Below are 15,664 nucleotides of genomic sequence, written 5' to 3'. Positions count from 1 at the left end.
TTATAATTTTAAATTAATTCAGCTTAAACTCGATAAAGTTCAATAACTTCAAATATTTGCTGCAGTGCGATTTTCGCTTTATTATCTCACGAATATTTTATATTCGAAAATATTTTGAAATGATTTTCATAATTCAAAGAGACTTGACATTTTCATTTCCTCATGAAATTTCAGAAAAGTTTTTGCAGTATTCGTTTAAAAGCGTTATATTTATTTGGCAAAGCAGTTAAAAGCTGCTATATTTGACAAAGCAAAATAAATAAGTAAAAGGAAATTCACATTTTGTTTTTTCTGTACATGGAGTTTAATTGTTTTGAAACTTTTCTTTAATTACCGAACTACATCTTAATCATTATATCTCTATGCGTTAAGTCATTGTACGTTCTAACTGAAAACTGAAAGTTTTATATCTTAACTTGCAGTAGCGTTCAACAATGATATAATACATAGCAGATTCTTTATGTTTTAAAAAATAAGGTAAATTTATTGTATTGTCTTTCAGCATTATGGAATGTATATACTCCATTTTATGCATATATATGCTTGTTTTCTATATTCCACAGCATTCAGGTGTAGAAGCTTACGAGAAAGCATGGGAAAACATAAAGCATAATCTGAGACCACCTGAAATTGCACTTAGTACTGAATCTCTGCTTGAAGTGGAAAGTGGAAAGATTTGCCTTTTTCATGGCCACTTAATTATAAAGCATCTACTTAAAGACTTTTATAGGGAGAAAACTAAGTGTGATTTCCATCTTTCGGATAAATACTTTTTCCCTTTCTCCTTACCAATGATTCTTAGCAAGAAATTCTCCTATTCATTTTATGAAAGATTCAATGCTGGGTAAGCTGAATTTTTATATTGATTGTGAGGGTTTTTTTAATGTAATAATCAGTTGGTGTTTTCAGGTTGCTGGCTTAAAAATAGTGTAAAGTTTTTAAGTGTAAGACCTTTTAATATTTTCTGCTTTTTTAAGGCTTTTAATTTGGGAATTAAGAAAAAGGGTTGTTTCCAATATCTGCTTGAATACAAACAGCTTTATTTTTTAAATTTTTCAAAACACAAAATGGAAATTGAAATATGAAATGAGAAGAAAACAATCCATATTTTATTTACAAAAATTCTATACGACTTCGTTCGACTTAACAAAACCAAAATTATAACCGTTATCACTGTAATATTTGTTTTGTTATTATCTCCATAGCTGCACAGTGAAGTCCAGTAATCCGGCGTTTACAAGTCAACACACTCTGTAATCCGACATTCTTTTCATCGGTATTTCTGCCTAAGTTGCCGCTACTTGTATTTATTCGGCAATATGTGGGCAAAGTTCGGCAACTACTTCGCTGCTTATAATCAGTTTTTTGTTTAAATTATGGCATTTATATATAACTTGTTTTCTTTGTTTATTTGTCTAAATGCTTTAAATATTTGATAAAAATGTTGGTAAGGGAATAAGAAAGAAACATATGACTTATAAAGGGAATTATATAATAGTAATTTACTAAATGCTAGATCTTATACATCGACCACAAAAACGTGAGTATATACGATGAGACCACATAATAATCGATGGTAAACTATTATGTAATACAAAACAATTAATTCGTCAACTACAAAAAAGTTTATTTAAACCATATATAGCACATCACAATAACTAGATATACTATGGAAACATAATTGCATTTAATGAGAAGTTTTCAGACTACGTAACATTCAACAGTGCATGTAGGCGACTTAATTGTTTGTGTGCATGCATGTACTCCATATAGTAAGGTTTATCTATCATTTATATGGAACCATTTGGCGGATAGTCAATAAGTTAAAAGTTGACATGTATTTAATAATCACTACACCACAGTATCCTTCCAGTACTGCAGCTACGCCATTTTTAAAGATACTTTGTACTGAATTTCACTATACCACTATACCTAGTTGTTAGAGGAGGGATACTAGCCTAGAAGGCGCGCGTGACTGTTCTTTTGAAGGAACTAAGATTGTTACTACATTTTTTATGACATTTGATAAAAATATCAGTCCCTTTAATTCAACAAGCGAATACATTTTCTATTCTAGAAATAACCTCGCACTGTAAGGTTTAAATAATGTCCATTGTAAGGTTTAAATGATGATAGCTCCCTGTTATAAGCATAAAGGTTTCTCAGTAGAGGATTATTTACGCAAAAAGAGATATAACTGGTGTTATACCATTGAAAGTATTAGATTGAAAAATAGTGCGGAGAGCGATGTCAGATACATCATCACAGATGTAAAGCTTGTGATTAACAATTTAATACGCAAAAACGGCAGAATTAGCAATGTCAGTTTTACATTGATCAAAGGATGCTAGGGCAGTGTCATTCCATTGAATTATACGCTTATCATTCTTTTTTATTTCTTTCAGAAAATCAATCAGTGCAATTGCACGCGAGCAATATAAGGGAGGAAGCGCATAAAGAAATTTGTCGTTATAAGGAAACGACTTGAGACGGCGACTGGTTTAGTTTGAGGCTTGTCTAAAATTGCATTAATCTTTTGTGATCAATGGTTTTGCAGTTGATGCTGCTGTTTAGCAACCAAAAAATAGAACATGAAACTACCTAAATGCATATTTTGCTGGATTTAACTTTATATAGTCCTCTTCGAGCCTAGCAAAAACTCATTATAGATGTTTTTATGCGTAACCAAGACAAATAGGTTATTATCAATGTAGAAAAAATTCAGAAATTCAAGCCTGAAAGTAAGCGATAGCTATATCGCTAAAATGTTTTGCTGCGTTCCAAAGTTGAGACGGTATATATAAATACTCATATAATTTAAAAAGGGTCTTTAAGGTAGTTTTTGAATATCCTTAGAAAATAGAGAAGTATTTACTAATATGGGGCTCGAGTCAGATCCAATATAGGAAAGTGGCTTTTACTTCCAACTTTTGCGTACAGTACTTGGGGTATAGGTGGCGTGGTATATTTAATTATGGCAAAGCACACTAGGGTTATCTGCCTAAGGGGAGGGATGCCTTCGTGGAGGACTTTCTAAGAAAAACTGGCTCGTATACACGTTACACATGTGGAAAACCACGAAAACACCCATGCAGCCAGCGATTCGAACCTCAGACCGAACTACCAGTGTTCAGCGACTTTACCGCTCGGCCGCTAGTGGGCCACTTGGGGTATAGGATACCTATACCCCAAGTTAAATACACACCTCAGCAACCCAGAAAATACACACCTCAGCAAACAAGCAGTTGCCACTGACAACTGAGGTCATAGATTGTTTGCCAAGTCCATATATTATAAAAGAAAGATCTTATATTTCATGGATTAGCAATATTTCTATACAGCGGGAATGATAAATGTCTTGTAGCATACTGTGGCGTATCAGTGACAAAAAAGAAAAGACTAACCTAAGATATTTCTAAAGTCAGTAATCCAATAAAATCGTTACTCTTTAATAAAAATATATATATATAAAGTCTAGTAACACTTTTGTTTTTCAGGATAACCCGACTTGTGGATGCTGATATAGCCGGAAGGACTTTCAAGTATGATCTCCGAGAAGCTACTCTATGCACGAACTACTTCGAAAATGAGCTAAAGCCCCTCGGATTAGAAAATATATATGGAGTTCTGTTATTATGGGGAGCAGGATTGTTAACAGCAACAGTTGTTCTCACCTGTGAAGTAATCCATGGGAATCACAATCTAATCATTAAATGACTTCTGTGGTTAAAACAGTACTTGGTTTAAAAATACCTGCCACTTATAAACAGCGTCTCCTGTTAGTTGTTTTAAAACCTGAAAAGAAGAATTCATTGTGGCGCTTCGGACAAACATATTTATGGACAAGTGATGACGATAGTTCTATCTCTAAATGAGATACATTACCATTTCATTAGCGCAGTTTTAATTTGTTATGTTATCATTCTGTACATGAACGTCTAAGGCCTATAAACAGGGAATTATTCTTAAAACTTTGGCAAGAACTCATTGTAAAACCTCAAACAAACATATAATTATTATCAAATGATGACCATAGTTCTGTCCCAGAGAATGGTACAACATCATTTCATTAATGTAGTGTTAATTTGTTATGATATTATTCTATAGAAGAATAAAGTAGGATTATATGAAATTAACGGGAAGAAAGAGACGAAACTGAAATGAGTAATCAGTTACTGTTTTTTTTTATCAATAGACATCTCTTTAAGAATGTGCATTATAATTAATCGAACTTAAGCCTCAAATTGATATTAATTTCAGCGAAATGTAGGGCTGCAACACTTTTCTAACTGATAATAACATAGCAATATTTTATGGTGTTAAATAAAGATAATGAAATAATTCAATTATTTTGCAAATTCTATATTTTTGCCTTACACACCTTGGAATGTCTCCGGAACGTTTCATTTTTATTTCATATGATTCTTCAACATTTGCAAGTGATTTAGCATATTCCAGAATTATTCCCAAAAAATATTTAAAACCCTATGAAAGGTCAAAATTTTTGAATCTCAAATTTTTGAATTTGAAATCTCAAAGATTTTTTTAATATATCGTAAAATGCTTACATGTTAAAATAATGTATCATTTAAAAATAGTTTATATAAAAACAGTTTATTTAGGCTTAAAAACGATATGGGGTAGGGAAAGAAAGTCGGAAAGAAAGAAAAAAAAACTGCTTCGACACCTGTCACCTCCCCCCCTCTCGTTCCCCTTGTTTTTTTTTTTTTTTTTTTTTAAGTCAGTTCACTTTTTCAGTTCTATGGTGAAAACGAATCGAACAAAAAAACTTGCAGCTTGGATACCTAAACAGAGAAATAAATGAAACATATATTGGGTACCCACACAGAGAAGGAAATGAAATTCATTCGCCTGCTTAATAATATTGCTAAGAACTAAGCCAATGGAAATGACTTAAAAAAGGCTTTTCTGTAATCACAATCTGAACTAAGCCCACGAGGCAGAAGGGAAAACTCACTGAAAATCATTCCTCAATTAAAATGTTCACAATTAAAGCAAACAAAAAAACTATAAATTAAACAAATTAACTACCAACCCAAAAAAATTAGTAAGACAGCGCTAACAATCTAAACGTGAGGAATCCCTTAAGAACAGATATGCACAAATTAATTTAAAAATAGAACCTAAATTAAATGAGAATTAATTAAAAAAGAAATGGATATATATAAACAATTGAAAATGAGCAATATAGTTTTAAAATTTTCGTTAAAACTAAGGTACGTAATTAAAACAAATAAAAATTGAATACAGTCTATAACTTACAGAATCAACAGACAGTAAATTTGGGATGATGTCAGAGGTCATGTGAGCATGCACAACTATGACGTCACAAAAATCACGTGGTCTTTGACGTCATTTGCGATTTTTTGCGACGTTTTTAGTCTTTATTTGCTATTTTAGTTGAAAATTTTCTGGCAACACTGCACAAGACAGAAAACGTTCTCGCAGACAAAAGACAGATACATAGAGAAAACAAAATTTTTGGAAAAAAACAGAATTTAAAATTTTTGGGAAAATTATTTTTAATACTAATATGAGGAATGCAGGATGTATACAATTTTCTTTTTAATCTCACAAAATTTCTTTCTAGAGAGAAACATCGGAATAAAATGGCGTCCGAAAGCATTATGTTGGGACAGTTGAATGCGTTCATCAAAAACTAGGATGTCTGTTAATCCTAACTTCCAGGCATTTGGAAAAAAAGGTAAAAGACATTCTGAGCCGTTATGCCGAATTTCATCTCTGAAATACAGTAGGATAAGTGAAAGGAAAGAAATAATAAAATTTACAATTGAAAGGCCATGACAAAGTCAGTGAAAAGAAAAGAATGAAGGATGTAAAAATGTGATCAGATTAATTACGTTTGGAAACAGGTTGTAAGGTCCCTCACTTGAAATTTTAAGTTAATGTTGAAAGTGAGGAACCTAGGAACTGATAAGCGAATAATCGCTAGAGTTCGAAGACAGGAAACAACAAGAGAGAAGGGTAAATAACCCTTTATTATTTCCATAAGATTTAACAAAACTCCGCCTAAGAGTGAACAAATAAAGTCCGCACTTTGGACTTGAACGTAAAAGGCTAAGGATTAAACTAAAACTAAGATTAACTAACTAAGTATAGCCAAAGCTATCAAGGTTCAATGAGAGTTGGCCCCTTAACTTATTTTACAACGAAGCTTAGCAAGGGCCTGAGTACGGCCGAGCGTAAAACAGCTCTGAGAGAGAAAGCGGCCAAAAAGGCAGACACGCGTAGTTCAGAAACTCTGTTTCTCTCTCTGTCTCAGTAAGTAACTTCGTGGTTTAAATACCGCTCCTTCTCATTAAATATTCAGCAAATCCCAAAACTACGTTCTAGCCGGAAGTAGTAATTGAAGTTAAGAATTTGACAGGAAAGGAACTTTAACTTAAAATTTAACTGTTAATAAAATTAACATAATTCTTACAAGGTAATACATAATGGAGGACGTGGGCACCATTCCCGTACGCTAACGGTTAATTTGTTTAACACCACATCCGCCACTGTCTAGAACAACTCCCCTCCCCCGAGTTGTTAGTTGGGGGCACACAGTTATCTCATATCTGGCCCCGAGACTCAGCGCCTGATGCATGGCCCTTATGACTATTTGTATCTAAGCGGCTACTGGGATTTTGTTTTTGACACATAGAATTTTTATCATTGTCATAAGACGGCTATTTTTAAAATATTCTTTACAGGATTCAAATTTTACATCAGTTTCAAATTATACATTTATATCAAATTTTTATTAATGTTTAACATAAACTTGAATGTATAATTTATAACATATAAAAGAGGTACTAATAATCATAATGGATGAATACATAATAAATAAAACATAATAGGTATATACATAGTAAATGTGTAAATCCTAATACTTTCAATAATACAAATTTTGAACAAAATTTATAATGGTAATAAAAATGGTAAGTGTGAAAGAAATACTTTTCTTAAAGTCTATAAACATATCTATCATAACCTACTTCCTGCTTTTAGGGAAGTCCTAATTTGTTCTTGAATATAGTGTCAGGAGTTAGCTATTATATTAGGTATGTAATTGTTGTTAATGTCTTTCTTGTGAAATTTGGAAGATTATTTGATAAAAAAAGTTACTTTTGGAAACGAAGAAAGGTTAGAAATAAATAAGTACTAATTCGAGTAGACAGCTCTAATGACTATGGAAGATTCTAAAGAAATATGATATAATGGCCAAGCAATGATTAGGATGGAAAATGTCTTAACCTATCTTCTGACTTGAGTCTCATGTAGTGAATTTCGAAATTTACCATTCAGTTTTTCAGAAATATTCACCAACAGGGGATACAAACATTTCATGTAGAATTAAAGACAGCTACAAAGAATCTAAAAACTGAATAATGAATTTTATTAACTTTAGGCGTAGATTTTCGTATTTTCATTCTTTACAACGATAGGAGTTCAAACTACATATTACAAGTTGTATTGATGTTAAAAGTACTGAAAACTAGTGTCCAACTGAAGAAAAGGTTATCATAAATGAATTACGAGTAAGATATTCAAATATAGGTAAGCTTCCATATTTAGAAAGCCACCTGCAAAATATACCGTTTAATTACATCTGCAAGTAAGGGCTTAGTTTAAAATAAATTTGAATTAATGAAAAGTAGTCGAATCCGAACAATTTTGTAACCACTGAAAGAGTAAAAATAGGATGACAACGGTATTATTATGGCTGTTTTTAATGGAAGAATTTCTTTATCAAGAAAATATAAAATTTTCTAGGCCATTTATCAGTAAAATTTGAATGAGAACACTGACAATGGCAACAGCGCTTCAGAAATCAAATTCCTAATTAACCGAATATTCTAAGGCATGAGAATTATGAATAACTTAATATAAGTACTTCTATTTTTCCTATAAATAAAATTCTTATATCAGTTGTAAAGACATTACATGAGATTTAAATTCTTAACAGAATTTGTAATATTCTTTCTCCGTGTGATTTATCATGTATAAATAAAATTATGAAAATTCTATTATTTTTAATAAAATAATATGAATATTGTATGTAAAAAGGGAAATTAATAAACATTGCAGCGTTAATCATTTTTCCTCCTTTTTTCTGCTAATATTTGCCCCAGAATATCTTTAACACATAAATCAGATATTTTTGCGGATTTTCATTATCATCGAAAGGTTTTATGATTTCATTTCCAGTTTATTCCTATATAGAAGTTTAAAGACTTTATCTCATAACTCTTTTGCAATTTTTATTTTTCAGTTTTTATTTAACCAAGAAAAAAGTACGAAATTTCAGCGATATTTCACCGTAATGCTAGCAAATACTTATCCTCCACTGCTTTTGAAAATATTGCCTCTACAACAACATTGCATTGCACAACGCTGGTGACTGAAACCGTATATGTTACCGGTGACCGATAGCTCTCCCGTTTACTGATGACCAAAGCTTTGTTGAATACTAGGCAAACTGAAGAAAACAGGAAAGATGTAAATTAAATAACATTTAGCTGGTGAAATTTAAATATAAATGTCACAAAGCTAAGTAGGCCTTCGTTGAGGACTTTCTGAGGGAAAGTGGCTCGTATTCACGTTACGCTTGGGGAAAACTACGAAAACCAAATCAGTTTTTTGGCCCAGGTCAGACTCCCAGTAATCAGAAGACTTAATTATTTAATCAGTAGTTTTTAGTAAGGAAACAGATAGTTTGAAGGAAAATCTACTGCCTTTTTTTTTAAATCAAGTTTAGTAGTTCAGGAAAAACACATTAGACGACGCTATCTAGATGAGAGGAAACAACTTAACTTTCCATCCATCCGACCAATGCTCAAGTTTTGTATGGGAATGAAACATCATGCTATTAATAACAGTTCCGGTTGTCCGACAAATGGTACTGAACGGTAATCGGCCTACAGAAGATAATAGATATCCCAGAAACTACTAAAGATTAAATCTTAAAATAGACAAATTAAACAAAATTCAAAATTTATAATCAATTTGAAGCAATAAAACAAAGGGTAGTTACTGTACATTGAAAGTTGAATATAATATTGTAGAATCATTACGTATTTTTGAAGCAGGAGTACATGGAAAATAAACGACGCCTTGGCCGGAACAAAGTCTGGACCTCTCGAATACATGCCAAGTGTGCTACCGTTGCACCACAAAGGCATGCAGAAAAGAGGGAGAAAATACTTTATATACTCCCCCTTTCAAAGGGCGTCTGGGAAGATAGAATCGCCAAACCATGGTGGGGAAGAATCATCATCCCCCATCTTTTGTTAGTTCGGGCGCCATTGTAGAATCATTAGTTTTTTTCAAAGCAGGAGACATGAAAAATGAGCAGTGCCCTCGTCGGCACTCGAACCTGGACCCCTCGAATACGCCGAGAGGGCTACCGTTACGCCACTAAGGCATGCAGAAAAGAGGAAGAAAATATCTTAGAACATAATTTTTATTGCCAAGAAGAGTAATTTTATTTCAAAGAAAAATAAAAGTAGGTACACAGTAAACAAATATTTCAAAATTGGGGGATAGGAAATGTGCTATAAAATCTCGAACTGTCAGGAAAGGTAGTTATTAATCATTAGCATTACCTAAACTTTTGGACGATTAATCGGACAATACATTAATGCAGCCCTCAGCTGGACGTCCGCATTATTAGCTCCAATTTAGCAGCAAGTTCTTTTTATTAGTTTTCAAAAGTTTCAAAGCTAAATTTCACTTTAGAGCTTCCAAGAGTATGAAGAGAATGATAAAGGAAAAAAGAAGATATTGAGCTACAGCGAAGTTTTCAAAACTTTTCAAATAGTTAACAGCGTTTTCTATGCGCGAAAGCAATTTGAAAACGACGGAGAACGTAAGAAAGAGTTTTATGTCTTGAAAATTTTAGGTAAACAAAATTCGGCCAAGAAGTAATAGATAACGTATGATATTTTTTGCTTCGTTTATTAAAATGTTTTTCTTATCAATGCAGTATATACATATTGAAAGCAAAAGATATTATTTATTTATATAATGTTATTTTTTACATCCCGGTTTAATAGATTTCCTCAAATTCATTATTTTATTTTTTGGTTCCCTTGAAAAATGTTTTCACCATATATACATTGTGACTAAAATGTCTGATAAGATACATATACCAAAAGTAGTGGTATATTCCAAAGATAGTAATATAGATTTGCACGTTAGTGATTATAATATATATAATGTATATAATTATAATATTAACTTGTAGGACGCAAATTATGTGAGTTTTATTGCTAAATGTGTATTTATGCGTATGTGGGTAATTAATTCTCTCCTAAAGGATTCCTGACAGAATGACAGGACAATGAACTTATCTCCATGGTTGATGTCTACAATCCTATATTAAAATATTAATCTATATATTATACCTGTAGTTTATGGTCTTACATGCACGCAAGGAACATATTGTACAACGATATCTGTGTCTGTGGAGAAAAAGGGAATCCTGATCATTATATGCATGCTCAATCACTGAAGATCTGAGCTACAGGCCACCCACAGCATAAGTTACAGCATGTAAAAGACATCTGATAAGAATAGCCCATTTCAGAACGAAAATAATAAACATTACATGACGAATGCCTGGCCTGCGAATCGGAAAATTAGCTACTTGTATCATATGAGTAGCAATTTAATATTTATTGTTGATATTATTGAGTAGATACTTAATATGACAACTATGTGAGTAGGTACTTTGTTACACTGATTGCAATGGCAACAAGAGAAAAACGAAATTGCATAAATATGGAACGTCATATTCTATAACTTTGGTTTACTTCATTTCACTTTTCTGCTGGAAAGAAGTTTGGATTCGCATTAAGAAATTAGCTGCACTAAAGTGGCATCCAAGCAGTTATGTTATTAATGTTTCATTCTCAGTTCATTCGTGCTAAAATTTAACCTCTTTGATTACATATTGAACTGAGAGATAATTTCTGTTATATACTTTGACTAGTTGTAAGTGTTTTATATTGTACTGATTAAGAATTGTATATTTGACACCCTGTTCACTATTTGACGACATTCTCACTTATTAGCAATCATAAGAATAAGCATTCCTATTCATCGTACAGTAATGAATTCATAATACATCAAAACATCATAAAAAGTGTTCCTTATTTCCACAACTAATGGGTATAATCTCATACGAACGTCAATAAGTTAAGAAGAATTTGATGCTTATTTCATAAGGCCTTAAATCATGAATTATTTCAAAATAATGCTTGAGGTACTAAAGCTGTAGACAGAGCAGAATAATGTTGTCCCTTGCATTAACCGTGGAAGCATAATTACCAACCAAGGGGATGCAATCTGTCCCGGTAGACAGAATTAAAATGTTTGTTGTGCCGACTGTACAGAGAGAACTACTGGAAACTGATAAGCCCGAGTAGGATCATTACATGCAAAGACTGTTTTAGGATTATAACTATTTGAGAAATTGATGCACTAATAAGAAACAATTACGGGGGATGTTTATACATATTTCGAATGATTTCGTTGAAGAATTAATAATAAGCAAATGTTTTGGAATAAAATTCCTGGCATTTCATATGAAAAATATCATTAGCTACTCTTAAATTAATTCTTTTGTCAAAATGTCGCATATAAACAAGGTGTGGATTGAAAGATATAGTTTTATCAACATTATTAATGGGAAAGGGAAAACCCGCCAGTGGAAAGACATCTGACTATTTTCTACATGGAAAAAAGACTCCAAACGAATACCCGAAAAACGTACGTACTGTTTATAATCTTTATAAAGGTAAATCGTAACAACAGAAAATCCCCGAAGCAGAAATCAATTGCATAGTCTTTAAATACATCTGTAGCAATAATAAATCAAAATAACTTGAAAAAGGTAAAAAACATAATATTCACCAGTTTCTCTTGATGCATTTGGCTCAACGCAGAACGAGGTCCAGAATCCTGTATTAAAGCTATTAGGAGGTAAATAGAATACGTTGTGCCCTTGATAAAATCATGGGCTTACCTATATGACTGTGACAAAAAAGTATATTTATTATTGAAAATGAAGAGGGAAAATGTACAAACCTGGTTCCACTAATGCAAAAAAAAGTTTCGATAACGTGTTTAAGATTGTCGCAGGTTTCTGTTACAGTGGGAAATTAAAATTAATAAGCGTAGGGGAAATGATAAAATCAAGTCAGTCTACTATTAAGAGAAAGCTTTAAGTCCGGTATTTACAGAAGAAATTTCGTTTCTTTATTTCAATGAATATCAAACATTGAAACTTCATGAAGACAAACAACAAATCCCACTTCGAAAAGTATTACGGTATTTCTTGAAAAAAATTAACACTGATATAGGTATTGAACATATACCTTTTCAAAATATTCCTGCAAAGCTCTTTGATATTTCCCCTACGGACTATTGTACCACTAGTCTCTTGAAAATAACTTTTTCTAAGCGCAAACCCACCACGACTCGTGGACTATAGAAAGTAGTCGAAGAAGAACGTAAATCAATACCCCTGGAAATTTTAATGAAAAGACTTTCTATCATGAAAACCACGACGCAGACGTATAATCCAGAAAAAATCTATCAAATCAAACATTTAAATAAATACATTTTACATTTACATTATAGCCTAGAAATCGTTCAAAAATATTTAAACACCCTCTGTAATTAAAAACAGTTACGTGATGTAAATACCATAGGTTTCAATGTTACGGTCGATCATGAAATCCGATCATCCCAACTTTTTGCCTGGATATGGAGCGAACGTCCCCTCCCACTTAGTTTATTTTTTACAAGGTTCATCTTCTAGACAAAAATATGCAACTGGTGACTTGGAACTGTCCTTTTCCCCTCTTGCAAAGTGCACATATCACAGGAACGGCAAGAAAGAGATGGAAGGCACTTTCAAAAGAGAATTACATTCACAAAATACAAATAAAAAGTTATAAAAGGTTCGTAAATATGAATTAAATTGCGTTTTAAGTATTATGGCTCACGATTGCTTTAATATTTATGGACATACAACGTTATTTGCTTTTACAGTTACCTATCTAAGGATTGCGTGACGAATCATCTGTAAATTATATAGCAGCTGGAGTTTAGTTATTGATATAATAACTACTTATCCAAGAGAGACATAATAGTAATAAGTAAGTAAATCAGCGATAGAAGAATATTACATGGTATTTGTTCGCTATTGATGTGATTCATATTGCTATTGGAATTGTTTTGTTTCAGATGTAAGGTATAAAAGCAATTGATTTCTAAGGATGCATACTCATTAGTAATATTTTATAAAATTCAAAACGATTCATTTTCTCCATATTACAGAATGAATAAATACCGTAATAAAAGGTTTTCTTTGTGATTGTGTTCGGTTGATTTATTTATATAACGACTGTATTATACATGAATTTATCTACTGAAAGTTTAATACATGGCGTTTCTTCTTTCTTTGATAAAAATCATATAGAATCCTGAACTTTAGAAGAGCGTCTACACATTTATAATAAAACTTTGCTAAAATGACTGATGTAACATGGTCGTTTGACAGGAAGCTAGAAAAGAATTTGCACAAAGAAAGTTTTTATAGAAATAATTGTTAAATGATGAGTTAAGGTTTCAAAGTTTCCTTTTAAGGTCACTTAACTTATGTCAGATCCTCCTAATCATTTATAACTCTTTTAACTTGACTAGCAAAAATAAATATACAAACTAAAATTTGCTTTGGGTAGATAGATGCTACAAGATTTGACTACAAATTTGTTAATCAGACATATACCTCCTGAAGTACAAAATATTTGTGAATACGACTTTTCTCTTGGTAAGGTATTTTATTTTAATTAACAAGTTATTATGATTTAAGTCTTTTCTGTAATTTCTTTCTGTATTCCTCTTCGGAATGCAAATTATTCGTGCGTATGAGTTGAGGGTTTTGTACAGGGTGGTTATAAGTAAAGTGACTCTATTCAGACCCCTGTAGAACCCATTCTGCCTATCGGATTTTTATTAAACTTGGTTATATGGACTATGGTGAAAAGATTTCTGCAATAAAAAATAGTTCAAATTTTGGCCACCAGACGCAAATTTTCTAAAATTCTTTATGCAAATTAGTCAAACCTATAAAGAGACTTGCAGCTAGAGCCAGAAAATCATTCTGCGTGCCTTTGTCATTTTTAATCATGCCCTTTCAGAAGAAAGATCGAGCTTTATTGGCAAAACTGTTTTATCAGACCACTATCTTCATGTAAGATGGAATAACTCCCCACACTGGGCGTCAAATCAAAGAACTGCTTCGTGCTAACTTTGGAGAGAATCGTGTAATATCCAGAGCTTTTCCAGATGCCTGTCCTCCTCTTTCACCCAACTTAAATCCCTGTGATTTTTGGTCGTGAGGATTCCTAAAGGGCCATGTTTATGGAAGAGAAATTAGGATTTTACCTGAGTTGAAAGCCAGCATTACACGCCATCTTGCTGAAATCCCTCGAGAGTTACTTCGCGCTACCAATGAACACTATATAATGCGCTGTCAACACGTAATTGATGTCAATGGAGCACACATTGAGCAATTCTTTAGGGCCACAATTCCCCCTGGTGGTAAAACATTTGAACTATTTTTTATTGCAGAAATAGTTTCCCCATGATCCATATAACATATATACCAAATTTCATCAAAATTCAATAGTAGAACGGATTCTAGAGTGGTCTGAATAGGGTCACTTTAACCACCCTGTATGTTTAGATGAGAATTTTTAGCAGTCGCGTTCTCCTGTTACGTACTCTCGCCATTCTTCGCCTGTTTTTTCCTGGAAGTCGATTGCTGTCTTGAGGAAACCTGTACCTAGAATTACCGAGTCCTCCGAATTTCCAATAGCAAAAAACATTGTCTTTTGGGACTCATTTTTTAAATTTTACGCAGAATATTGCTTTGCCTGTACATGTGCAATGTTGAAATGATGATGGAAGCTTTAAAACTGAATGGATGCAATGATGGAAGCTTTAAAATTGGGAGATACTTGGGTCTTGTTTTTGGACAGACATAAGAGTCCTGCTTTTGGAAGATTGCTGAAATTCCGATGGTGGGAAGGTCCATAGTGGTTAAATGAACGCATGGGATCTTGGCCAAAATCCAGCAGTCAAACACATGAACAAGAAATGTCCAAATTAAAAAAAAGAAATCTTCATTAATGAGAGTTCAGTTGGAAAACAAAAACTGGTATTATGAGCATTTCTCGAAGCACATTCACATAGAACGTATGTTGGGTTGGATATTAAGATTCAAATATAGTCAAAATGATTCAAGTAAAGTCAAGTAATTCAAGTAAAGTCACGTAATTCAAGAAAAATAGTCAGATTGCAAAAGATCAACGTATCCATGGTGATTTGTCCTTCGAGGAATATGTAGCAGCTGACACAGTTATTACAACTAAAAATTTAAAGTTAAAAACGTTATTACAATTAACTCAAACCAAAACGTTTTCTGGTTTGGAAGATTCTAGATTGTCGAGTTTACATCCGTATATTGACGATAATGATGCTTTATGATTGAGAACGAAGCTTTCTCATTGAGAAGATATGAAGAATTTTCGGCATCCAACAGTTTTTACATAATAACTATTCCGTT

The 15,664-nt window shown here is 32.5% G+C and overlaps 1 protein-coding gene and 1 long non-coding RNA gene across 2 annotated transcripts in view; one reads left to right on the top strand and one right to left on the bottom strand.

Moving 5' to 3' along the window:
- The window catches only part of LOC118199173 (glutamate receptor 2-like), a 30,278-nt gene extending 25,696 nt beyond the window's left edge, over nucleotides 1–4,582 (top strand). Inside the window, exons 7-8 of the mRNA XM_035370975.2 lie at nucleotides 564–844; nucleotides 3,498–4,582. Of these exons, the coding sequence (XP_035226866.1) occupies nucleotides 564–844; nucleotides 3,498–3,717 (501 nt within the window). The 3' untranslated portion in view covers nucleotides 3,718–4,582. The remainder of the gene's footprint in view (nucleotides 1–563; nucleotides 845–3,497) is intronic.
- LOC146998265 (uncharacterized) overlaps nucleotides 1–15,664 on the bottom strand; it is a 283,096-nt gene that overhangs the window by 70,440 nt on the left and 196,992 nt on the right. The gene's annotated exons all lie outside the window — the stretch shown is intronic.

Source organism: Stegodyphus dumicola, chromosome 3 (genome assembly GCF_044657685.1).
Source record: "Stegodyphus dumicola isolate Sdum_Otavi_A_Nest chromosome 3, ASM4465768v1".
NCBI classification, from domain to species: Eukaryota; Metazoa; Arthropoda; class Arachnida; order Araneae; family Eresidae; genus Stegodyphus; species Stegodyphus dumicola.
The sequence above is the reverse complement of the archived record's forward strand: the minus strand, read 5'-3'. Positions and strand labels throughout refer to the sequence as shown.